The sequence below is a fragment of the Symphalangus syndactylus genome, chromosome 4 (genome assembly GCF_028878055.3).
Source record: "Symphalangus syndactylus isolate Jambi chromosome 4, NHGRI_mSymSyn1-v2.1_pri, whole genome shotgun sequence".
In the NCBI taxonomy this organism is placed as follows: Eukaryota; Metazoa; Chordata; class Mammalia; order Primates; family Hylobatidae; genus Symphalangus; species Symphalangus syndactylus.
Window position 1 is genome coordinate 63748417 of NC_072426.2, and position 27899 is coordinate 63776315.

Genomic DNA, 27899 nt, shown 5'->3' on the forward strand with positions numbered 1-27899 from the left:
GAAGCATGTCCCGCCTTCCCTTGGGCCCGCCCCTAGCCCAATCCACGTAGGCCCAAGGGATATAAAACCCAGCACACCAGCAGCCCTCTCTCTCTTCTCTTCCTTCTCCGCTCAATACCTCCAATAAAAATCTCTTGACCGTGACCAGCGTGTCTTTCGTTTGAGTGCGATCGGGTCCGACTCTTTGAGTCGGTCCGACCCTTTCATTGGTGCCGTGACTCGGATAGGGACTCCTCATCCCCCTCGGTGGGACCCCGATCCCTTTCGGGCTCAGTCCAGACCCTGGCCGGTCTTCGCTCATTTTCCTGTTCGCCGACCTCTACGCCCAACACCGGCCTCATCTCAGTAAGTCTCCCCTTCCAGTGTCCAACACCAGTCGACAGGCTCCCGCCTCAGCCGCCCACACGGCTGCCGTAAATCCTATTTTAGACTCGGCCTCCAGGGAGCAGTGTTCCCTCCTTTTCCTCCTCACTCGCCAGGCCTGGGCCCCTTCCCCTTTCTCACTCTGAAAATCCTGGTACCAGGTGGCCCACGGCCCTCGGCCTCCTAGAGGCCCTCAGTCCTTTTGTTTCGGTGATGACCGACTTGAAGGGTCTGACTCACAGCATGGTCATCGACTGGTAGGGGATGCCCTGCCCAGCCCTTTGCCATATATTTCCGTAAACCCCCTCTTCTCATAATGGGATCCTCTGCATCCCTGCCGGCCGACTCTCCCTGACAATGCCTTTTCATTAAATTGTGCACTCAAAACTGGCCCACCTACCCCCTAGACAACCAAAACAGATGGCCCACTTATGGGTCCTTTGATCCCAACCTTCTCCGGGATCTCTACAACTATTGTCAGCGAACAGGAAAATGGGCGGAGATCCCCTACGTTCATGGCTTCTTTCTTCTACGGGACAAACCCAACCTCTGCGTCCCTTGCAAGCTGCAACACCTTATCGCTGCTCTCAAGCTAGCAACCTCTCCTTCCGCTCCCGAATTTGATCCGGCCGATGAACGCCCCCCATACCACCACCCTCCACCTCCTCTTCTGGTCGCTGCTTAACCGGTTGAAGCCGGCTACCAACCCGGACCACACGAAGAACCAAACTGCTTACGCCCCGCTCTCATGCATCTCCTAAGTCCTCTTCTCTGGCTTTCCGCCTCTCACATCTTTACACTTTCCTCCGCCGGCGGGCCCTCTTCCCAGCCCTATTATCTCTTCATAGTTAAAGAGTCATACAACATTCACAGGAGGACACACACCAACTACATCAGCCCCACGGTGGATCTTCCCCTTTCCAGGCTCACTATGTTAGAAAACGGCTGGGACCCTCTCTTCCACATGTTCCACTTCGCCGTCTGGCTTCCACATCAACAAACACACCCCCTTCCTATATTATACCACTAAAAACAACGCCTCCTTCTGAGCCATACATATCGACAACCCCGCCAACCCGGTCTGGGGCCAGTCAGTTACAGGAGGCATATATCCCAGCAATGCCTGGGCATATCCAACTCAAACCGTAACTATTTCCCGTTTCCTCAAAGAGTCCATCTCTAACCAAACCTTTAACCAGCTTCTCCTCAGAAACTCCTAGCGACTTGTGAAGACACGGCAGACTCCAGAGACAGTCTCACACCCTGCTGACCTCTTAAACGGCCAACGACCAGCAACAGATACCCAGGATTGGGGAGGGATGGGGTGGGCCTGCCCTCGCACCCTAAATTAACTACCACCTTCTTTTCTCTTCGGGCAGAACAAACTCTACCCCTAGTACCCCAGATGGCTACAGCAAGCCGATTCTACCAATTCTTAAACACCCTTCTCTCAGACAGCTGGCTCATCGCCAACCCATTCCTGCCCCTCAACTGGCTCACGGCACTGGAGGACAAGGAACATTCACGGACTTCACGTCTAACGAAGTCTTCATGTCTAGCGCCCTATTGCTTGGCCTCATACTCACACTGTACCCCATGCACAACCCTGACAGTTCTCCCTGTGCCCCCTCCCCACAGCGCCCCCACTCAGCAGGAAGCAGCCAGATGAACCACGACACCCATTTTCCCCCATTTAAGAAAACAAAAAGGGAGGAATGTTAGGTAACATGGGGTACCTTAAAATGGCACTGTACCTTAAGATGGGGCCAGTTCCGGGTTCTTCTCCTCTCCTTGACCGGGCACTGTCTGAACCCGCCAAAGGAAGGCCAATCAGAAAGAAGCATCTCCCGCCTTCCCTTGGGCCCGCCCCTAACCCAATCCACGCAAGCCCAAGGGATATAAAACCCAGCACACCAGCAGCCCTCTCTCTCTTCTCTTCCTTCTTCGCTGGATACCTCCAATAAAAATCTCTTGACCGCGACCAGCGTGTCTTTGGTTTGAGCCCGATCGGGTCCGACTCTTTGAGTCGGTCCGACTCTTTTACATATTACATAAACATGAGTAAATATAATCCTTTCTCCTATTCAACTGAACAATTATTCATATAATTCCTTGCATATTTTCAGAATGCTAGTCTGCAAGTTAATCTTCTAGGAATAGAATCTCAGAAATTAAATAGAAAAGGCTTTGAAATTGGTAGTGTAGTAATATACTATTCAGAGCGATAATACTATTGAAATGATTAGCTATTATATAGTTCCTTATCTCTCACAATAAAATATGATTTTAAATGAAGTCTATTTTTTCCTCCCCAGTCTAGTTATAAAATTTTTCTCCACCTGCCTCACTCCAGAATAGTACGTCAGTGACTCTAGCATAAGGAGAGGAGACTAAATACAAAATGCCAACATCTAAAACACAGAATAGCTTGAAAAACGGAAAAACATATTCTTTCTTTCATGAGCACATTTCCCTCACTTAAATATCTCTAAAGTTAAAGTAAAAAGTCAGCCTAAAGTTAAAGTCAAAAAGGGTTAAAATTAATTTGTAAGCCGAGGCAGATGGGTTGCTTGAACCCAGGAGTTTGAGACCAGCCTGGGCAACATTATGAAACACTGTCTGTAAAAAAAAAAAAAAAAAAAATACAAAAAATTAGCCAGGTGTGGTGATGTGTGCCTGTAGTCCCAGTTACCCAGGAGGCTGAAGTGGGAGAATCACCTGGACCTAGGAGGTGGAGGCTACAGTGAGCTGTGATTACACCATTGCCCTCCAGCCTGGGCAACAGGTGAAACCTTGCCTAAAAAACAAAAAAAAAAATTAACTCGTGTATAATATTTAATATATCTAAAATGTTACCAATTTGGCATGTAATCAATAAAAAATAAAACATATTACACGTTTAAATTGAAATCCAGGGTGTATTTTACACTTAAGGAACATCTCAATCCAAACTAGCTACATTTCAATGCTTAACAGTTACATGTGGCTAGTGGCTATCATACTGAATAGTGTTAAGTCTGAAATATACTCTCCTTTATTAGCCTTAAGAAAATTTTTTGAAAAACACCAACTTGGAACAAGAAAAAAACAATGAACTGTTAACAAACGTTGTAATTTGCCTACAGTTATGTTACCTATTCAGGAGTTTTTCCAGTGGCAGGATCTATTGTTGACAAGGTCTTCATAATGTACCATTATTATACACGAGATCAAATAAAATTCACTTGTGTGCACCTAATATCAGGAGCTCTAAGCCACTACAAAGAGTAGTAAGTGTATTCACCAGAAGTCAGAATCTAAGACTTTTTTTTGCTATTCTTAACAATCCAGATTCCTTTACATCAATATGGATAACAGCATGGCATTGGCATAAATGGAAAAGGGCATGATCAAACTTTGATATCATCAGTTCTCCAGTGAACATGGTAAAGTCCTCTAGCTGACAAAAGTATTTTTAGTCCGTGAACCCAGAGTGAATAAAGATCACGGGCTAATTTATCATGCTTTGGATGGCCTCTACCCATTGCCAAAGGCGTTCCATGTGCATGCCTAGACCACATGCAAATATCTCTAAAACACTTAACCCACGGCTGGAGAGATTGTAGTTCTGCTGCCAGAGTCCTAATTGGAATAATTTCAATGTAAATGTTGGACCCATCTTATCCCCCCCATCTTGGCTAGCTGCACGAAGAAAGTCACACAGAGAGAAAATAAACTATTGAAATAATGCAGTTCAGTGTTGACAGAGCTTAGTTTAAACAGCCAGCATAATTGTTCAAAATGTTCCCTGCATAAATCAGTTTAAATGACAGTTTTAAAATGACCACGCTGCTCTGCCAATGGAATAGCCATTCCTTTATTCCTTTACTTTCTTAATAAACTTAAAAAAGAACAAAACTAAAAAAAATTTAAAAATTAAATGAGCAAAGTAGTGCCTCAATTGCCAGCAATTTGGCTAGAAATATATAGAAAGGTTTTCCTCCTCTCTTTTAGAAGCTGTACTTCCAGTGGAGGAAAATTATTTATACCATTTTATATTGTGTGAGAGAAGGTTAAATATAAATAATTTAAAATTTTATATAATTATTTCACATTTTCTTTGATGTTTTTTGTTTTTTAATGAATCCTTTACCTTTATTAGAAAGAAAAAACAAAATAGTTCCATATAGTACACAAACTACATCATGAGTAAGTCTTAATATTTATAATTCAAAAAAGGAATGAACACTTTCATATGTATTACTCAGTAATTAGGTTAAATATGAACATATAGTTAAAACTAATTTATAAAGAAACATTCATTATTTTACAAATGCTCAACGTGTGCCCTTCGTGACACATGGCACACATCAATCCTGTATTTAATTAATCCCAGACCCTTTATAGTATATCATGTATAAGGTTTGGAATGACAGCTCTGTGCAATCTTTTATTTCCTCATGGCAATAAGGAAAATCTACACTTTGGTGCATCTTACCTAATAGGATTAGTTAATTGTATCTGGCTATTTCTAGATGTGACTGTTTTAGATGTATTTGATATGTATTCATCTGTAGCCCTAAATCTATTACATATTTCTTATTTGCACACACCAAATCCTTTTGATCCGTATTCCTTCAGTGTAAGCTGCCTTTTTATAGCACCTAATGCTCGGAACCATCAAAGTAGCTTTCAAAAGTGATCACCTATCATAAAATAAGAGATAAATTTGATAAACCAAGAAATAGCCATCTAAACATATTATTTTAGGGATATGGAAGTCACCCTTAGGAGAACTCAAAATAGAAATGGCTAAAAGAAATTGCCCCAGAAAGCAAAATTATGTGTAAAAAGAGTGGGGTCTAGATTGGGTAACTTCATAAAAACTGCTTAGAAAGCACCCAGGACAAGTTAGACATCATTATTATCACCATCATTATTGTTAGTAACATTATAGTAACATTACAGGCTTGTCTATGTATTTGATATCATTTAAACCATAGATTAATTACTTTGGCTTTTTTTATTTAAAAAAAAAAAGCAAAACAAAAAAGACTAGGCCAGGCATGGTGGCTCACGCCTGTAATCCCAGCACTTTGGGAGGCTAAGGTGAGCGGATCACGAGGTCAAGAGCTCGAGACCATCCTGGCCAACATGGTGAAACCCTGTCTCTACTAAAAATACAAAAAATTAGCTGGGCATGGTGGCAGGTGCCTGTAATCCCACCTACCTGGGAGATTGAGGAAGGAGAATCACTTGAACCCGGGAGGCGGAGGTTGCAGTGAGCTGAGATCATACCATTGAACTCCAGCCTGGGCAAAAAGAGCGAAACTCTGCCTCAAAAAAAAGAAAAAAATACTTACTTGAAAATACTAGGATTTAGAAGTGTAAGAAACTTTTCAGATTATTATTCCAGTTACCTCATTTCATAAATGAAAAAACTGAGGCATACACCACCTCAACCTCTTGTTCCTCACTTCAAAACTTACACCAACATCGATATTTCCACCTGTAGTGAACATGAAAATGTGCCTCTTGGCTTCCTGACTGCAGGGAGCATAACTGGCTGATGGTCCCAACTGCTGTACTCCAAATCTACCACAGAGTTTGAGGTGTGGCCATGATTCCCACATGGCAGCCCATGATGGAAATGGCAGAGATAAGAAAGCAGGATTGCTCTGACTTTGACTGGAGGACTTCCCTTGTCAAAACTTTCTCAGAACTGTACTGCTTCGAAGACACCTTCTACTCAACCTCTCTTTCCCCATCTCTCCTTCACAGGAGTCATACCCAAATCAAAGTTCTCCCAGTCTCCTCTCCCTTCTGTCCTATTTTCTCTAATGAGCATTTTCCCTAATGAATATCTTGCACATTTAATTGCACCCTGATGTCTGCTCCCCAAAGGAGCCAACGTAACACAACATCCATTCTGAGCTTCTTTCTCATCTGAAGGTTATTTCCTTCCCTCCTCCTGCTCAAGGATAATCCCTTCAATGATCCTCTTGACTTTACCTGTATTGTCTTCTCCAGGACCTCAATGCCCCTCCCATTCTTATTTCTAATACCTCCATCTTTCTTGTTGGTATTTAGGCTCTCTCAGCTGAACAACAAGTATCAAATCATCTGCTCTGGGAACTGAATCCTTTTCTGTCTATTTGGTTAAGAAAGCAAATCCACTCCAAGAATGCCAGAAATAAAGGGTTTAATATAAGAATTAGGACTTACCTGAAGAGTAGAAGTGCTGAGGGAGCCACGTTCAGGGAACTCACCACCAAAGGTCAGGAAAGGTGAAACAAACACTCATGACCACAACCTGAAGCATTAAGGAAACAGGTTATCCATCTAAAGTTCACGACAAAACGTGGAATTTTGAAGTTGAAAACGCTTCCATCAATGAATTCACTTCCAAGTGTTACCAGTGGAGAGTGTCCAGGTTCTTGGAGTCTTGAACAAAGAACTGGACTAAACGCACAAAGCAAGGAAGGAGCAAAGAGATTTATTGAAAATGGAAGTACAGGCTGGACACGGTGGCTCACGCCTGTAATACCAGCACTTTGGGAGGCTGAGGCTGGTGGATCACAAGGTCAGGAGTTCAAGACCAGCCTGACCACCATGGTGAAACCCTGTCTCTACTAAAAAGTACAAAAATTAGCCAAGCATGGTAGCACACACCTGTAATCCCAGCTACCCAGGAGGTTGAGGCAGGAGAATCGCTTGAACCTGGGAGGCGGAGGTTGCAATGAGCCGAGATCACGCCATTGCACTCCAGCCTGGGTGACAGAGCAAGACTCTATCTCAAAAAAAAAAAAAAAAAGAAAGAAAGTAAGCACACTGCACAGTGTGGGAGCAGGCCCAAGCATAGGGGCTCAAGGGCCCTGTTACAGAATTCTGGGGAGTTTTAATACCCTCTAGAGGATTCCATTGGTTACTTGGTATACACCCGATGTAATTTGAGAGGATGAAGTAAAGGTACAAAGTCATTTACTCGGCATATACCCTATGAGGAGAATATTTCCTGTCATAGCTGAAGTGTGAATTGGCCTTATATTCCCTGCCTCCAGACCCTATTTTCCTGCCACAAAAGCAGTGAAAGTGGTTTTCAAATGCTCATCAAGAAGCCTCTGCAGATCTCATTCAAGTTGTGGCATCTGTGAAATCTAACTGTCCCAAAAATAAATAAATAACAAGTCTTGGCTGGGTGCAGTGGCTCATGCCTGTAATCCCAACATTTTGGGAGGCTGAGGTAGGAGGATCACTTGAGGCCAGGAGTTGGAGAACAACTTGGGCAACATAGTGAGACTCCGCTCTACAAAAAATAAAATAAAAATAAATAACAAGTGTTGCTAAGGATGTAGAGAAGTTGGAATCTTCATAAACTACTAATGGAAGTATAAAACAGAAATGTAAAACTGCAGCCACTTTGAAAAAAGAGTCCAGCAGTTCTTCCAAAAGTTTATAGAGTTGCAATTTGACCTGGCACTTCTAGATGTACACCCATGAGAATCCTAATGTATACCTAGGTATGTTCCCATGAGAAATGAAAACATATGTCCATCCCAAATCTTGTACACCAATGCTTATAGTAACACTCTTCATAATAGTCAAAAGATAGACACAACTCAAGGTGTCCATCAACTAATAAATGGATAAGCAAAGTGTGATGTATATGTACAATAGAATATTTGTCTATAAAAAGTAATGAAGTACTGGCACATACTGCAACATGGATGAAACATTATGCTAAGTAAAGGAAACCAGTCACAAAAGACTACCTGGTATATGATTCCACTTCCATGAAATGTCCAAAATAGGCAGAAAGAAAGTAGATTCACAGTTTCTTAGGGCTGGAAGCAAGGAGGGGATTGGGAAGTGATAGCTAATGATGTGTACAGGCTTTCTCTCTCTTTTTTTTTTTTTTTGAGATGCAGTTTCACTCTTGTCACCCAGGGTGGAGTGCAATGCTGCGATCTCAGCTCACTGCACTCTCCACCTCCCAGGTTCAAGTGATTCTCCTGCCTCAGCCTTCCGAGTAGCTGGGATTACGGGTGCCTGCCACCATGCCCAGCTGATTTTTGTATTTTTAGTAGAGATAGGGTTTCACCACATTGGCTAGGCTGGTCTCTAACTCCTGGCCTCAAGTGATCCACCTGTCTTGGCCTCCCAAAGTGCTGGGATTACAGGCGTGAGCCACCATGTCCTGCCCAGACTTACTTTTTGAGGCAATGAAAATATTCTAGAATTAATCATGGGGATGGTTGCACAACTCTGTAAAAATACTGAAGACCTTTGAATTATACATTTTAAATTAGTCAATTGTATGGAATATGAATTATATCTTATAAAACTGTTTCCTCTAAAATCTATCCTATTTCTGCATAGTAGCAATAGCAACTAGAAAACAAAATTTTTAAAAAGATAATTGTCATATGCATCAAAAAACCTGAGACACATTGGAATAAATATAATGAAAAATATGCCAGACTTCCAAACTCAAATGACAAAACATTTTGTGGTGTGTTAATTCAAGGATTACTATTCAGCAATATAAAAGACTGCTAAGACATGAGAGCAATGAAAACGAATCTCAAAACTTTATGTTGAGCAAAAAAAGCCAGAAACAAAGGAGGACAAACAATATTCCATTAGTATGAAATTATAGCACAGGCCAAATCAATCTATGGTGATACAAATCAGAACGTGGCTTCCTTTTGTGGGGGGATTGGCTAGAAAAGGGCAGCAGATCACTCAGGGTGGGTACAGTGGCAACGTACTATAATTTGTTTGGGTCATGGTTATGCAGGTTTATACAAGCCTTGCAACTCAATGCATTCAACACCTAAAATGACTGCATTTTACTGTATATAAACTATACCTCAAAAAAAGTGTTTAAAGTAAAAAAGAAAAATGACTGCTCTCCAGAGTCACTATATGGACTTCGTTATCCTCTAGTCAGTCTTAAAACATAGTTGGAATAATCTTATCCCAGGTTTTATTCCTCAGTCTATATAATGCTTCTTGCTAAAAATAATCTCCCTAGCTGATCTTATCCATACTCATGATTTTAACTAGCACCCGTGGTGCAAATGACTTCTAATTCTTATTTACAATTCTGACCTCATCTCTAAGTTTTAGACTCATCCCCAACTTCCTGATGGACATCTCTATGTGACTATTTAATACATTCAATTCAACAGGTCCAAAACTGAATACATCATCTCCACCCACTCCCTCCACTGCCCTCCCACCTCCTTACCCTGGTGAGCACAGCTAGTCTTTCTGTCTTGTCTCAGTAAGTGACAACTTCCTTTACCCGATAAGCTGGGGTCATTTTAAAAAATTCCCTCTTCTCTATTTCATTGAAGTTATAAATATAAGTAATTCCCTATTAATAAAATTAAAATAATTTTATCATAAAGGTCTGTAATTTTACCCCATAATTATTTCTAGTGTTCTCTTCCTCTTTTGTAAACCTACTACACTTCCCCCAATTCAGGCCCTTCTTTCTTTTTTCCTTTTTTTCTTTTTTTTTTTTTTTTTTTTGAGACAGAGTCTCGCTCTTTCCCAGGCTGAAGTGCAGTGGCACAACCTTGGCTCACTGCAACCTCTGCCTCCTGGGATCAAGTGATTCTCCTGCCTCAGCCTCCCCTATAGCTGGGACTACAAGGGAGCACCACCATGTCCAGCTAATTTTTTTTTTTGGTACAGATGCGGTTTCACCATGTCGGCTAGGCTGGTCTTGAACTCCTGGCCTTAAGTAATCCACCCACCTTGGCTTCCCAAAGTGCTAGGATTACAGGTGTGAGCCACCACGCTCAGCCACAGGCCTTATTTCTCATCTGGACTATTGCATTAGCCACCAGACTCCAGTCCACTTTCCCACATGTTTCCCCCAACTGAATACCTAAAACTAAACCCTGCTACTTCTCTCTTTAAACCCTTGAGTAGCTCCCTATTACCTATAGAAAACAATGTGAGCTCCTGAGCACGGCATGTGAGATCTTGTATTACCAGGCCTCTTCCTACCTCCCTAGACTCCTCCTTGCCATTTCTTATGCTTGATTTTAAATGCCCATGATCTTTTTCTTCCCACCCTCAAACCCACAGGATGAAGTGAATGTTTCCCCTTATTAGGCATGTACTATATTGTGATCCTAGGTCTATTCCTTGCCTCAGTATATTTGTGAAAGAAAGAAATGGTAAAAATCCAATAGGAACAATCTCACAGTTAGTTCATGGCAGGCATGAACGCGTGGTGCTCTAAAGCACTGAACAGTCCTTGACCTCAGGTTTAGATTGAATTCTTCATCCATATATTCTATGGATCAGACTGGTAGTTCCACAATGGCTCCTCTCTGTTATCCAGCTCATCACTGCTCCCTGCCTGGCCTCAGACTCACCTACAAGGCCATCCTCTTTGGTCCATAAAAGAAAATATCCTCCTTGTTGTGTTCTCTTTCTCTCTGTCTCTCCTCCCCTCTCCTCTCCTCTCCTCCTCTCTTCTTCCTCCTCCCTCTTTCTCTTTTTTTTTTTTTTTTTTTGACTATGGTTAGTTGGCAGGGTTTACAACCAGTCAGAAAAGTTGTGCCTCTAAGAAATCCAGAAGACTGGGTATTTTTAGCTCCTCTTTTTCTCTCTTTACTCATAGCTCATTGTCCCTCATGACCAGGACTAAGTTTCACCGAATTATCTAAAAATGAAAGAAAAAGATTCAATACTCTATTTCTCTATACCTAATTCAGGAAAAAGAAATGTGAGGAGAATGAGACCTTTCTTAATATCTTTATCAGGACCTCAAAAACTCTATGCAAAAAAATAAGATTCCTCTCCACATGTCTATAGCAATTAGAAAACGTTATGTTGGTTGTTTCCTTATTTGGAGACAAATGACAAAATTGAAGAAACATTAGGTGTCAGTTACAAGCCTTTAAGAGAACCCAGGCCATCAGATTCTCTGGCAAGTGTCTAGCCATCCTATTTCTATTGAAACATTTTTATCACATATGCCAACTGTCCATTGAACAGTTGATTCATTGTTCATCTCTAAATATTTACCCAGAAATATAGATATGTTTCCACTTTTCTTTCACCTTTCTACATCTATATGCAAAGAGCTACCCAGAGCTGTTAAAACCCCACACTGGCACAGCATGTGTATTGTGTTTACTATAAAGACCTCAAGAACCAATTGCATTGACAGCTATAGGGGAATGCTGTGCTTGCATGCAAGAGCTATGACACCAGCTCAAAGACTGAAGTTTAAAATACAATGTTCCCGCCAGGCGTAGTGGCTCATGCCTGTAATCCCAGCACTTTGGGAGGCCAAGGTGGGCGAATCACTTGAGGTCAGGAGTTCAAAACCAGCCTGGCCAACATGGTGAAACCCCATCTGTACTAAAAATACAAAAATTAGCTGGGCATGGTGGTGGATGCCTGTAATCCCAGCTACTCGGGAGGCTGAGGCAGGAGAATGCTTGAACCCAGTAGGCAGAGGTTGCAGTGAGCTGAAATCGTGCCACTGCACTCCGGCCTGGGTGACAGAGCAAGACTCCATCATAAGTAAATAAATACATACATACATACATACATACATACAATGTTTCGAGTTAACAGAAAGCTAAGTAAAATGTTTTAAAAAGTAAGCAGTCAACCAAGAAGTATGCATCTAGAGACATAACTAAGCCAAAATCTCCTGGTTTGTAGAATTCTTTTTGGATACAATCTGTACATTTACAGAAGCTGGGAAAATTTGGAGAAATGTTGTTTGCAACAACTTAAGACCTAGCTTGCTCATGTATTTGCCAAATATGTGAATGACCTGGGATTTTTTTTAAGCTTCTAGCACCTCAGATTTCTTACATGATTAAAAAAATCAGCCTTAATTATCTTCAAAGCCTATTAAGAAAATCAATAGCAATGGTGTGTACAAATTATGCATATGCACGCACACACACACACACACTCGCAAATAAACATACACACATTAAAATTAAGGTAAAATAGTTATTTCCCAAAAGCTAACCGACACCCTGAAAAAGTCAGACTTACTCTGTTTCATATATCAGTGATTAAAGCAGTAGTATAATAATGTGTCCCTACTTTTTTAAATTAAAATACATTCTTTTTCTTCTTCAAAACTCAGCTCAGAACTTTCTTTTACAAAAATAGCCATATTGTTAAAAGACGATGGAGAAGTATTCAAAGGTGAAATGTAATTAGATCTGCAACTTATTTTCTTTTTTATAATTCTTATTGATATATAACAGCTATACATGTTTGGGGGTACATATGATATTTTCATACCTGTATACAATGTGTAATGATCAAATCCAGATCATTTGTATATTCATCATCTCAAACATTTATCTTTGTGTTGGGAACGTTGCAATTCTTCTCTTTTAGTTATTTTGAACTATACATTATTGTTAACTATAACTTCCCCACCGTATTATCAAATACTAGAACTTATTCCATCTAACTGTATCTTTGTACACCTTTTCAACTTATTTTCAGATTTGACAAAATGTTGAAGTTTTGAATCTAAGGGAAGGATGCTCATTGAAAGAGTCATAATTTGCCTCTGAGTTAAAACATTTCAAAATAAAAAGCTGGTGAGGGGAGGCAGAATATATTCTCTCTCTCTCTCACTTCAGTACTTCCTGCAAGCTGTACTTTCTCCTGGAAGTCTTTCCCTTCACCCTCTGTCCAGAGTTTGTCATCGTGGTAAAGTTTAGAGTCATAGATACCAATTATGCCATGAGCAAGGGATTGTGAGATCTCTCTAGAAAGGTATTTCATTTTTCTGAGCCTTGGTTTCCTCTTTTGTAAAATGAGAACCCTAACAGTATTGACTTCAAAGATACCTGGTTGACAACATCTGACTCATAGATTTATTCACTTTATAACTATGCAAAGTAGCTCAAGTAACCTGTTGGCCTTCATCTTTTTTACTTATAAGCGAGGAACAATGACACTTCATATAATTGTTGGAAGATGAAAAGAGATGATGATTGTGAAAGTATTCTGCAAACCACAAAGTTCCATTATTGTTTTCATTATTATTGTTGTTGTTAATTTATTTTTCATAAGTGTCTAATCATACTAGCCGCATGGTATGAGTTCAGAAATAATTATGGATAGATTTATAAATTTAAAATTATTAGTAAGGAAACTTTTCTACAGTTAGATTATAACACCTCTCTGTGCCCTTCAGCAAGTGTGTACCATTTGTAAGGTATGAATTTGTTGCTCATAGAACTTGATTTCCCTAGTTGTTAATAGCACTTGTTGGAAGGAAATCCAATATGGATCACTTTTGGGTCCCCTACCTCTCTCTTAATATTGTACAAGACTCCTAGTATTTATACAGCTTGGGAAAATTGAGGAAGATCTGGTGTGCTGTCCATATGGTCACTGCTGATGTCTGTATCTACCTGTCCCAGATGAGAATGCCAAGTTTCCAGGCATCCACACAGTCAACACCTTCAGACCGGTGCACTGGTCTCCAGAGAACTCACCACCCCTTGCCCCTTCTAGTTTCTGTAAATCCATGTATCTTCCCACGGTGAGCCCACAACCCTCTTTCCAAAGCAACCCCACATCGCTCTCTTATTCTGGGCAAGCGAATGCTTCCTTTCTCTTTTTCTTCAAAACAATCTCAGTATATCTCAGTGGACATGACACATTCAGAACACAGAGAGCTGGCTTGACATCCAGAAACACAACAGGAAAAATAACTTTTATTCTGTTTTTCCATTCCTCCGTGCCAACAATAAATAGTAACAAATTAATACAACAAACAAAACAAAGATAGTAACAAATCAATACCTTATCTGTGACGGTGCAAAAAATCTCATTGATTCTTGCTAGGTCATCAGGATAATCTCTCCTCTGATTCATTGATAAGTTTACGGTATGACTTAAAATGGACTTCTCATACTGGAATCTGCAGATATAGTTTCAGGTGTCCATGGTTCTCAGGCTTAAGAAATAGTAACTTAAGGAAAACAAATGATGCTGTAAGCAAACAGAAAACAACAGAACACTGATAGAATAACATCTTCCCTCTCCAGAATTTCTATTTCAGAAGTTCAAAAATTAATTTTACTTGGGTGGGGATTATTATATTTGCTATTTTTTGAAATTAGGAGCTAATTTATTTCTCTGGTTTATCAAATGAGTCAAATTTTAAAACATTAAATAAAGAAAAGATAACCAATAAGGAGGGCAACGATGACTTAAAAATAAAAATGAGACAGAGGCATCTCGTTGGAGCAATACACATTTTCATAATAAATTACAAAAAGCAAATGATTTTAAGAAACTTGAAGGGAACATTCGCAATACTACAAAATAGAGCCCACGGAGGCATGTGCTGCCCTGCATTTCCAGCCTCTGAGCAGAAGGGAGACAAATCCCAAAGCGTGCCCCATTATGTCCCTTCTGGCAACCCTTCTACTGAGAACACTCAGAGCTGATGGTTGAAAGTTTGTGGAGAAATCACTTTCCTTAAAAAGAAGGCACAGGTTAAGTAACTTTCTTCCACACAATTTTCTACAAACACACAGCCACTGGGGACATAAAATTCTCCACTGCTTGCAGCCATGGAAAGTCACCCGGCATTAAACGCAGGTGCTTCCTGCTTAAACTTCATGATCCAATCAGATCTTGGGGTTCCAGCAGAATATTGCCAATACCTGAAATGTGTCATTTCTAAACTGCATTCCTCTCTATACACTGACCTCTCCAACCTGGCTTGTATTCACGGAGGCACAGAATCATCCCACATGGAAATTGAAGAGATGTGCTGATTCTGGTGGAGCAAGGCTGTCACTCAGTGGAAGTATTTTTTTCTCCAGATTAAAAAGTATTTCTGAATGTTGGAAATTGTCTATTTCCCTGCATCATTAGAAGCAACCCATAATGACCCCCCATAGTGAAACTATCAGTGGTAGTTTGCCCCTATAGTATTGAGTTGAAAAGAGAGAATTCAAGAATTCTTTCCAGCAATCAAATCTAAAACACTCCTATTGATGCCAAAAAGCCTGCTGTGTGCAGGTTTTAAAATAGCACTTGAAAGGAGGGGTCTTATTCTCACACAGCCACCTCCAACTCCCCAAAAAAAATATGATTCTTGGGACACTGGATCATTCAGGCACCAGACACACAAGAAAACCAGGATCTCAAAAGAGACTTTTTTTTTTTTTTTTTTTGAGACAGTGTTTTTCACTCTTGTCATCCAGGCTAGAGTACAATGGCGTGATCTTGGCTCACTGCAACCTCCGCCTCCCAGGTTCAAGTGATTCTCCTGCCTCAGCCTCCCGAGTAGCTGGGATTATAAGCGCTCGCCACCAAGTCCAGCTAATTTTTGTATTTTTTAGTAGAGACAGGGTTTCGCCATATTAGCCAGGCTGGTCTCGAATTCCTCACCTCAGGTGATCCGCCCACCTCAGCCTCCCAAAGTGGTGGGATTACAGGCATGAACCACTGTGCCCAGCCTGACTTGTCTTTCAGGAACCCAGTCTACAAAGTGAATTTTGAGAAAAAAAAGACTAATTGCCTGCAACAAGCCAAGAATACAACACATTCAAGGCCTTTTTTTCCCCTGTGTTTTAAAAGTGCCTGCATTTTTTGCTCATTATTCACACATTTAACCAAACATAAAACTGATCTCTCTTTTGCAGCAAAGACATTTGGGCTAAAGGATTTCTTTCAAACATCCCAGAAGGATGATCTCTGCTTCCATTAAAATGTAAACATGGCCGGGTGTGGTGGCTCATGCCTGTAATCCCAGCAATTTGGGAGGCTGAGACAGGTGGATCACTTGAGGTCAGGAGTTCAAGACCAACCTGGCCAACATGGTGAAACCCCACCTCTACTAAAAATACAAAAATTAGCCAGGTGTGGTGATAAGCACCTGTAATCCCAGCTACTCAGGAGGCTGAGGCATGAGAATCACTTCAACCTGGGAGGTGGAGTTTGCAGTGAGCCGAGATCACACCTCTGCACTCCAGCCTGGGCTACAGAGTGAGACTCCATCTCAAAAAAAAAAAAAAAGTAAACATAAATTCATTCATCTAGAAATCTCCAAAATCCCTCAGATGATTCCACCCAGAATTTTCTTGGCTTTATCCTAAACCCTCCCAGGAAGAACTTCAATCAGAAATCGCAAATGGTGCGCATGTGCCGTGTCCCAAGTATCTGTGATCCAAAACCTCCTCCAGGTTCTGCTGTCCTTGGGGAGTTTCCCCTTGGCAATTCCCAAGCAGGAGTTGCCTGATGGACCAGAGGAAAAAAGGACCCATCAACCCAAAGCCTTTATGTCTTTCTTCTAACGTCTCTTTCTGTTTTCTGCCTTTCCCTTTAGATTTCAAAGGCCACGGTTGGTCTTTAAGATTCAAAATCAAGCTGTATTCACAGTATTTACAAGCAATGCATCCAACAGACTACTTCAAGGCTATGACTCATAAGACAAGGCTTCCTTTCTACAGGAAGCCACTGTCCCAGATGCCAAAGAAGCTTGGCTGACACTGTTTCCCAAGGGAACACCTACTCTCTATCCAAGCCCCACTGCTTTTTGTCCTGGGCCTCGGGCTCCGCCTCTGCCTGGTTAAGGTCATTCAGGTACAGAAAGACCTGCTTGTTGGGGGCCAGCCGGTTCCTCTTGGTGTTGACCATTTGGGCATGGAGCGAAAGAGATGCTCCAGCACAACGCAGGTGTCCCAGCGCCTTCTAAGACTTGAAGTTCCTCATCTCCTCCACCACCTGGGCATGCCATTCCTCCTGGTCCTCCAGGCCGCTGGTCTGGCAGCAGATCTCAGCCAGCATGCTGTTGATCATGCGGGAGGGCTGAGGCACCGACGTCCCCATGAGCTTCATGGGACGTTTTTCCGGCAAAGGGTATATCTTGCATTGGCCAGCCAGTAGCTGCCGTCTTTGACCTTGTCCAGGAGGCCTTGGCCCCTGACCACACAGTTCTCCATCTGCTGCCTCTCGAAGACAAGCAGGAAGGGCAGCCTCTTGTAGCATGGGTCCAGGAAGATGGTGGCATTTGGAAACATGCCCATTTCAGGCACCTCCTGGCAGGTCTCATAGAGCTCCTTGGCAATCACCTTCTTGGCCATGGGGATCTCCTTGGAGTCAGTCTCCTTGTTGTTGAATGTGGTATTTAGCAGCATGTGAAACAGCAGTTTCACTGTGCTGATGGTAGGATACTTCAAGACAGACAGTATCTCGGCCACTTGCTTGCAGAGCTGCAGGAATTCCACCAGCCTGTGGATGGTGGACCACTTGGTAGCCTTCAACATCAGGTTGTGATTGTTGCTGTCTTCAGATACAACAGGGAGGACACACTGCTGCTCTTTGAGCGGCTGCAGCATGGCCAGTATGCTTCCCCACCAGGAGATGATTGCTCACCAGCATGCAGTGCCCATGTTTTGCTGTGTCTGCTTCTCCACGAGAGCATGTCAAAGGCCATGGTGGGCTGCTGGAAGTAGTCCACCAGTGGACAGCACCAAGAGAGTAGGCTCTCCAGCTTAGGGAGCTGGAAAGCCTGCTGGATGCCAGCATAGAAGGTCTGCACAAGTAAGGCATTTGAACGGCAATGTTGAGCAAGGAGCACGCCTTCATGATGTCCTTGCCATGGTCGGTGGTGGCCCTGCACTCCTTGGTGCTGATGCCCCATTTGATGAAGAGCACCGGCATGATGGTTTCTGCTGTGTTCTTTTCGAGCACCTCAAACGTCTTCAGGCACCGGAACCCACAGACAGGCTGTTGGGGGAGCTAACATCAAGGAAGTGGACAGCCAATATCACCAAGGCTCGATTCTGGTTCTCACTCCTCCACTTGCCCCTGGAGATGCCACACCACAACGCATTGGCCAGCTTCTTCAGGATCACCTCTCTGACCCTCCATGCTTCTCAGGGATGGCCTTGGTGGAGATGTACTTCCTGATCAGGAGCTGGTACCTGGGGTCAGCCAGCACCTTGGAAGTGGGCTTGTCCTCTCTGGATGTCCTTGCCCCTTGCATATGAGTCCAAGGACAGTGGCCATCAGTTCCTGCTACTGCTTGCTCTCATCACTGTGGCCAGCCTTTGTGGCCACTGGGTCCTGCGACAACTGCTGGGATGACTTGGGCTTGGGTTTGGAGGAGGTGGGAGTGAAGGCTTCCCAAATCTGCTGGGTGACTGTAAAACTCTTGGAGGTCATCTCCTTCAGGTGGTAGGACAGGTTGGAGGTGTTTCAGAATAGGTGATCCGGGCCAGGCAGATGCAGCAGATTTTATTCCATGGCAAGACTCATGACTTGGTATTGGTGTCCAAGCTGCAATACTTCCACATCTTGCCGTGGATGTAGGGGTGGGCCTGTAACTTCAGATCTATCTGAGAGATTTCCAGGCCTTTATTCTCCATTGCCTCTCCACAAGACCCTGCCTGCTGAACTTCTACTCACCCGTGGGGACCCGGCTCTGGGAAGGCACCACCCCTCCTCAGGCAGCTGTGCCACAATCACCAAGGCACCAGCTATGTAGACCTGCAGGGCCATCCCAGGCAGACAGCAAAAACCATCTTTATTATTCTGGACATTTCAATCTATGAACACTGAATGTCTCTCCATGTATTTATTTAATAAATACCTTATTTTTTTAATTGACATAAAATTATAGGTATCATGTACAACATGATGTTTTGAAGTATATATACATTATGGAATGAGTAGATCTAGCCAATCAGCATATTTATTACCTCACATAGTTAAGATTTTTGTAGTCAAAAAATAATTTTTCAAATGGTTTTGTGGCCTTTTTTTATAGTGTTCTTGTTGAAAAGATTTTCAAGTGCCTGGAATTCTCAAAATACTGAATATATTATCTTAACAGAGAAAATTGGCACGGAACTTGTCACATCATGAAATTAAAACTGAGTCTTTCCTTGGGTGCCATGTGTTCTTGTCTTGACTCATCACTTTCATAATTTTTGGTACCATTACCGCTCACTGAATCCTGTTATCCAAGGATTTGGGAATGAAGTAGAAGCCTGCTATTGCTCAGTTCCGCACACTGTGGCTATATTTTCCAAAGTGTTAACAAAAATGTTTCTCAAGAATGATAAAATCAAAACTAAAAGAGAATCTCCAGTTCTCTGGGTTTAGACTATAAATACCTGAGTAATAGCTCTTTGGGGGAAAAGCAGTCATTTTAATATACATAAACAGTCAAAAGCTAAAAGAGAGGGTAAAACTCATTTAGTTCAATTCATGTATTACAAAGAAGAAAAAAAGACCCAAAGATGTAATTTGTCTGAGATCACCCGTTACAGTGGCTATTATTAATTATTTGGTTCCATACAAAAAAATTTCCCATAAATACTCTAGTATGAGTGGACTTGTTCACTATCATCTTAGTCTTAACAATACAAGTATTTTCTATTTTTTTTTGGTTGCTTTTACTTTAGAAAAAAAAAAGCAGAAAGAGCCCTGATCCTTTGAGAATCTATTAAATGTATTAATAGTTTCTACGTTTTTTTTTATTTGGTTGCTTTGTTTTAGCTAAGGCTTATCTTACTTCATTTTATCCACAAGTAAGGTAACTGTGACTGGACTGACCCTGTTGGGTGGGCTGAACTTCTACTCCATACTCAGAGTGAAATAAAATCACAGCACTTTATTGCAACCCTACTCCAAAATGCATTGTCAGTTAATGTAGTTTTTTTTTTTTTTTTTTTTTTTGGAGATGGAGTCTGGCTCTGTCACCCAGGCTGGAGTGCAGTGGCTCGATGTCTGCTCACTGCAAGCTCTGCCTCCCGGGTTCACGCCATTCTCCTGCCTCAGCCTCCCGAATAGCTGGGACTACAGGCACCCACCACCGTGCCCGGCTAATTTTTTTTGTATTTTTAGTAGAGACAGGGTTTCCCTGTGTTAGCCAGGATGGTCTCGATCTCCTGACCTCGTGATCCGCCCGCCTCGGCCTTCCAAAGTGCTGGGATTACAGGCGTGAGCCACTGCGCCCGGCCAGTTTTCTTAAATACATCTTTAAATGTATCTCCTCTCTAGCTCCCAGCTTTTCTCTCATAATTCAGTCTTCAGATTTTTCTTCTCTTTTTTTTATCCACATGTGGCATCTCTGTGTTAGTTACTAAGCTATCGTCTCTCAGCTTCAAACCTTCTCTTCTAGCTCTGTGATGCTGGGACTAGGATTCTGCAAACACTTTTCTCCTTTGCCATCTGTTTTCCTGTTAGGTTATTCTGGTAGAAGAAACTAGAGGGAGACAAGAAAGTGGAGGAGGGAGAAGGAATTCACAATTTTCTATTTGCTTTCTATTATTCTCTGGTCACCACAGAAATGCATCCTCACCCCAGAAGCACAGTTTGTTGCAGAAGCAAATGATTCCAGATTCTAGCTTTTTTCCACCTATTAGAACTAGCCTCATAATGATACCCATCACAAGCCAAGAGATATCAGCACAAGCCAAGCAGTTCTAACAGTGCCTCTCCTCCAAGCCCATAAGTTTTTGAGAACCCCAATCTTTCCTCTTGGTTCTACCACTACTATGGGATTCAAGCTGCTTCCTGCAGTTACTCTCTGTGTTATCTGAATTCCCTCCAATATCCTTTTAACCAATTCCACCCACCAACCTTTTTCTTCTGAGATGGAGTTTCACTCTGTCACCCAGGCTAGAGTGCAGTGGCATGATCTTGGCTCACTGCAACCTCCACCTCCTGGGTTCAAGCAATTCTCCTGCCTCAGCCTCCCAAGTAGCTGGGATTACAGGTGCCCACCATCACGCCAGGCATTTTTTTCTTTTTTTTTGTATTTTTAGTAGAGATGGGGCTTCACCATGTTAGCCAGGCTAGTTTCAAACTCCTGACCTCAAGTGATCTGCCCACCTCATCATCCCAAAGTGCTAGGATTACAGGCGTAGCCACCACACCTGGCTCAATTCCCTATGTTAAACTTCCTTGTTAAAATAATTGTTATGGTTTCTCCTTTCCTTATTGGACCCTGAGTAACACATACTCTACATCCATTCTATTGATTCAGGTCTTTTCCTCACCTCTCTCTTGCCTTCAGAACCCCACTTAGTAAAATGTTAAAGGAACCATTCACCCATAATTCTTTTCTCCTACCCCGAAGTTTGCTTGTACACCCATAATTCTTCAAGGATGTCCTTGTGAGCTTCAATTCACCCTGTTCCATCCCTTTTGTCTTTCTTTGTTAAATGATGAACAGAAAAATCCTGCTCAAAGAGAGTAAGTTCAAGATAGTCTTGGTTCTAAAAAGAGAAGCTGAAAACCTGCTATCTTTTGATTGGCTGTCAAGACTCTTCATCAAAGCAGATGTCCCAGACTAATTTCAACAATTCTTCATCTTAAATTCAAGACTTTAAAAAACCTTGACAGACTTGCAGAAGCCTTTCATCTGAGGAACTCAGAAAATCACAGATTGAACATCCCCCATAAAGAAGAAAGGGAAATAAGTCCAAAATGTAGCCCAGAATATGACATTCTTTGAGGACAATTCTGTATGAATTAAAGCTGCAGCCTGTGGACAATTTCTTGAGCCCAGGAGTTTCAGACCAGCCTGGGCAACATAGTTGGACCCCGTCTCTACAAAAAATTAAAAATTTAAAAATTAGTTGGGTGTGGTGGTGCACATCTGTAGTCCCAGCTACTCAGGAGGCTGAAGCAGGAGGATTGCTTAAGCCTGAGAGGTCAAGGCTGCAGTGAGCTATGATCTCATCACTGTGCTCCAGCCTGGGTAACAGAGTGATGTTCCTTTAATTCCAGAGAAGTTGCTAACTTTCTGTAAAAACTCCTTTATGAGAAATGATATTCATGTGGAAAGAGTATTCTCTTTATACCCTGATGTGTTATTAATTTCACATCTCTGGGATCAAACCAGATCATCAGAAAGATTTATTCTTAGAATATCCTCTACATCCCCAGCTACTCTTACTGATATAAGCTCTGATATAATGCTTTAGCTTTTGAACGATCACCTGATCATAAAATTTGATTAACATCCTCTTATATAAAACAATTTGACTATGCTGGGCACAGTGGTTCATGCCTGTAATCCCAGCACTTTGGGAGGCCGAGGCAGGTGGATCACTTGGGGTCAGGAGTTCAAGACCAGGCCTGGCATGGTGGCTCATGCCTGTAATCCCAGCACTTTGAGAGGCCGAGGTGGGTAGATCACCTGAGGTCAGGAGTTCAAGACCAGCCTGGCCAACATGGTGAAACCCTGTCTCTACTCAAAATGCAAAAATTAGCCAGGCGTGGTAGTAGGCACCTGTAATCCCAGCTACTCAGGAGACTGAGGCAGGAGAATCACTTGAACCCTTGAACCTGGGAGGTTGCAGTGAACCGAAATCACACCACTGCACTCCAGCCTGGGTGACAGAGAAAGATTTCCCTCTCAAAAAAAAAAAAAAAAAAAAAAAAAAAGAATGTTCAGAGAAAGACTTACTGATCCTGAATGCTGGCTCCCCAAAGTATCACTGACAACCTGTCGAAAAGACAAAGCTGAGCTTATATTGATCTTGGTAAGGGAGTACTCCCTCCACAGAATCTTAGAGCATCTCAGAAGAGGGAGAACAAAGTCGGGATATTTATTGGGACTCTGAGTCAGTTTAAGACAGATCTTATCCAATATCAGTGCTTAATTAACACTCTGTAAGGATTATGACTTAATAGTTTAAGATTTGTGGTCACAGCAAAGTGAAGACGTAAAGGCAAGGTTTTCAAAGAGTCTTGGGTTCAAGCAGTCTTGGGGTTTCAACTGTAGTCTTGATATGGCTCCCATGATTGGAGGAAGAAATTGATGCTTTTCATGAAAAGTTGATGGCCTTTTGGGACATGAAATGAATGATAATGTTATTCACAACTTTCATCTTCTTCAGCAAGAGTTTCCTAGAGTAGTAAAGCTATGTTGATGAAACATAGAATAACAAAGGCCTGTAAATATACACAGTAAGCTATGTGGGTGTATACAGTTTCGGTTCTCACTGACAAAATGAAATTTGAGCTCATTCTCAAAGGAGTGAGGGAATGAGTCATGCCAACATTTGAAAGCAGAGTTCCAAGCCAGGCCCAAGTCCAACTTTTGCAGGGCCTGTGGCAAGGTTATAGATGAATGCCTACTATATGCCCAAATATTTAAATGCTGGAAATCGAGTTAGCAAACTTCTTTTTCTTAGAGATGGGGTCTCACTATGCTGGTCTCGAACTCCTGGCCTCAAAGAATCCTCCCATCTCAGCCTCGCAAATGCTGGGATTACAGGCATGAGCCACTGTGCCTGGCCTAGTTAACTCTTAAATAAAATGTTAGCCAGGTGGGGTGGCATGCGCCTCTAGTCCGCCTTACTCCAGAAGCTAAGGCAGGAGGATCCCTTGAGCCCAGAATTTCGAGGCTACAGTAAGCTATGTTCGTTCCACTGCACTCCAGCCAGGATGACAGAGTGAAACCCCGACTCTAAATCAAAGCAAAGCAAAACAAAACAAAACAAAACAAAACAAAATGCCCAATCAACACCCTCCAATAAAACAAAATAAACTGGTTACTTTAAAAATAAATAAATAAATAAAATGTTTTAGGTGCCTCTCTTGATAAATATAACTTTATAGTGACTAAGTAAAAAAACATATAAAGCTATGCTTTTTATGTGCCTGAAAAACATCAAAAACAACTAATATATTCACACGCGTGTATATCTGAGTATTCTATTGATGTGTGGTTGAATAATAAAATAAGGACACATACACCATATAAATCATTTTATAGTATACTTATTTCATAAAATTTTATTTCTTTGCCTTCATCTGAGGAAAATCATGAATTCAATTTTTATAATAAAGATTTTCACATATTTTGTTTTTCTATTGACAACAGTGATCTAAAGATACACTGTCCTATATGGTACACACTGAGCATTTGAAGTGTGAGGCCTGTCCAAATTGAGATGTGTTATAAGTGTAAAATACATACCTATTCCAAGACTTAATATTTTTAAAAAAGTAAACTATCTCATTAATAATTTTATATTGAATACGTATTTAAATGGTAATGATTTTAATATACAGTAAATAAAATATATTATTAAAATTAATTTTACCTTTTTTTACTTCTTTCATGTGACTATTAGAACATTTAGAATTACAATGTGGCTCACATTTGTGACTCATGTTATATTTCTTTTTTTTCAGCTTTATTGAGGTAAAATTGACAAAGAAAAATTATACCTATTTAACATGTTCAACTTGTTGATTTGATATACATATACTTTGTGTAATAATTACCAAAATCGAATTAATTAACACATCCATCACCATATATATGTACTGTGTGTGTGTGATAAGAACACTTAAGGCATAGTCCCTTGGCAAATTTTAAGTAAACAATACAGTATTATTAACTATAGCTATCATGCTGTACAATAGATCCCCAAAATTTACTCATGTTACAAATGAAAGTTTGTAACCTTTGACCAACATCTCCCATTTCCCCAACCCCACAGCAGCTGGTAGTCACTGCTCTACTCTCTTCTTCAATGAGATGGACTTTTTTAGATTCTACATATAAATGAGATCGTACAATATTTGTCTGAGTCAGGCTTGTTTCACTTAACATAATGTCCTCCAAGTTCATTCATGTTGTCAAAAATGGCAGGATTTACTCCTTTTTTAAACCTGACTAATATTTCACAGTGTATGTATGTGTGTGTGTGTGTGTGTGTGTGTGTGATTTTCTTTATCCATTTAGCTGCCAATTAACACTTAGATTGTTTCCATATCTATTGTGAATTATACTGAAATGAACAAGCAGGTGCAGATATCACTTTGAGATATTGATTTTATTTCCTTTTTGTCTGTCTTTTTAGGGATGAGGTCTCACTCTTTCACCCAGGTTGGAGTGCAGTGGCACAATCACAGCTCACTACAGCCTCAAACTCCTGGGCTCAAGTGATCCTTATGCCTCAGCCTTCCAAAGTGCTGGGATTAGAGGAATAAGCCACCATGCCTTGCCTCTATTTTTAATTTTTTCAGAACTCTCCATAGTTTTTCGCCTAATGGCTATACCAGTTTACATTCCTATCAACAATGTACAAAGGTTTCCTTTTCTCCACACCTTCACCAACACTTGTTGCCTCTCAACTTTTTGATAATAGCTATCCTAAACAGATATGAGGCGATATCTCATTGTGGTTTTGAGTTGCATTTTCCTGATGATTGGTGATGTTGAGCACCTTTTCATAACTTGTCCATTAGTTTGTTTTCCTTGGAAAAAATGTCTTTTAGGTCCTTTGCCTATCTTTTAATCAGCTTATTTGGGTTTTTGTTTTGTTTTGTTGCTATTGAGTTGTATGAATTTCTTATATATTTTGGATATTAGCCAGATTAATGGTTTGCAAATATTTTCTCTCATTCTGTAGATTATCTTTTCATTTGGTTGTTTTCTTTGCTGTGTAGAAGCTTTTCAGTTTGATGTAGCTCCATGTGTTTTGTTGTTACTGTTGTTGTTGTTGTTGTTGTTGTTGTTGCTGTTGTTGTTTGGGGGGTTTTGTTGAGAAGGAGTTTTGCTCTTGTTGTCCAGGCTGGAGTGCAATGGCACAGTCTTGGCTCACTGCAACCTCTATCTCCACGGTTCAAGCAATCCCCACACCTCACCCTTTCAAGTAGCTGGGACTACAGGTGCCTACCACCACATCTGGTTAATTTTTTTTTTTTTTTTTGTAGAGATAGCAGTCTCACTATGTTGCCCAGGCTGGTCTCGAACTCCTGGGCTCAAGTGATCCCCTCACCTCGGCCTTCCTAAGTCCTAGGATTACAGGCATGAGTCACTGCACCTGGCTAAATTTTTAATTACATGAAATTGTAATTATTAAAATTAATTAATTTTAATTTTTTAAATTTTAAATTTTAAATTAAATTTTTTTAATTTTAAAAAATTTGGACTACCCTTTGTATCTTTGGGTCCCCTCCCTTTGTATGGGAGCTCTGTTTCCACTCTATTAAATCTTGCGACTGCACTCACTTCTGGTCCGTGTCTGTTATGGCTCAAGCTAAGCTTTTGCTCACCGTCCACCACTGCTGTTTGCTGCCGTCGCAGACCCACCGCTGACTTCCATCCCTCTGGATCCAGCAGGGTGTCTGCTGTGCTCCTGAGCCAACGAGGTGCCCATTGTCACTCCTGATCAGGCTAGAGGCTTGCCATTGTTCCTGCACGGCTAAGTGCCTGGGTTCGTCCTAACTGAGCTGAACAATAGTCACTAGGTTCCACAGTTCTCTTCCATGACTCACGGCTTCTAATAGAGCTATAACACTCACCACATGGCCCCAGATTCCATTCCTTGGAATCTGTGAGGCCAAGAACCCCAGGTCAGAGAACACGAGCCTTGCCGCCGTCTTGGAAACGGCCTGCCACCATCTTGGGAGATCTGGGAGCAAGGACCCCCTGGTAACATTTTGGCAACCAAAAAAGGGACCTCCAAAAGCGATCAGAGTCTACCTCCCTACCCCAGCATCCCCCCGACTCCTTCTCCAACTAATAAAGACCGCCCTTCAACCCAAATGGTCCAAAAGGAGATAGACAAAGGGGTAAACAATGAACCAAAGAGTGCCAATATTCCCCGATTATGCCCCCTCCAAGCAGTGGGAGGAGGAGAATTCGGCCCAACCAGAGTGCATGCACCTTTTTCTCTCTCAGACTTAAAGCAAATTAAAATAGACCTAGGTAAATTCTCAGATAACCTTGATGGCTATGTTAATGTTTTACAAGGGTTAGGACAATCCTTTGATCTGACATGGAGAGATATAATGTTACTGCTAAATCAGACACTAACCCTGAATGAGAGACGTGCCGCCATAACTGCGGCCTGAGAGTTTGGCAATCTCTGGTATCTCAGTCAGGTCAATGATAGGATGACAACAGAGAAAGGAGAATGATTCCCCACAGGCCAGCAGGCAGTTCCCAGTGTAGACCCTCATTGGGACACAGAATCAGAACATGGAGATTGGTGCCACAGACATTTGCTAACTTGTGTGCTAGAAGGACTAAGGAAAACTAGAAAGAAGCCTATGAATTATTCAATGATGTCCACTATAACACAGGGAAAGGAAGAAAATCCTACTGCCTTTCTGGGGAGACTAAGGGAGGCATTGAGGAAGCATACCTCCCTGTCACCTGACTCTATTGAAGGCCAACTAATTTTAAAAGATAAGTTTGTCACTCAGTCAGCTGCAGACATTAGAAAAAAACTTCAAAAGTCTGTCTTAGGCCCAGAACAAAACTTAGAAACCCTATTGAACTTGGCAACCTTGGTTTTTCATAATAGAGATCAGGAGGAGCAGGGAGAATGGGACAAATGGGATTTAAAAAAAAGGGTCACTGCTCTAGTCATGGCCCTCAGGCAAGTGGACTTTGGAGGCTCTGGAAAAGGGAAAAGCTGGGCAAATCTAATACCTAATAGGGCTTGCTTCCAGTCTACAAGGACACTTTAAAAAAGATTGTCCAAGTAGAAGTAAGCCATCCCCTTGTCCATACCCCTTATGGCAAGGGAATCACT

General features: G+C 41.6%; 1 protein-coding gene across 1 annotated transcript in view; it reads left to right on the forward strand.

Annotated features, from left to right (window-relative positions):
• The first annotated feature begins 576 nt into the window (after window positions 1–576).
• Window positions 577–27899, forward strand: part of LOC134736324 (uncharacterized) — a 46979-nt gene continuing 19656 nt past the window's right edge. Inside the window, 4 exon segments of the mRNA XM_063637102.1 lie at window positions 577–620; window positions 739–923; window positions 16311–16322; window positions 26816–27743. Of these exon segments, the coding sequence (XP_063493172.1) occupies window positions 577–620; window positions 739–923; window positions 16311–16322; window positions 26816–27743 (1169 nt within the window).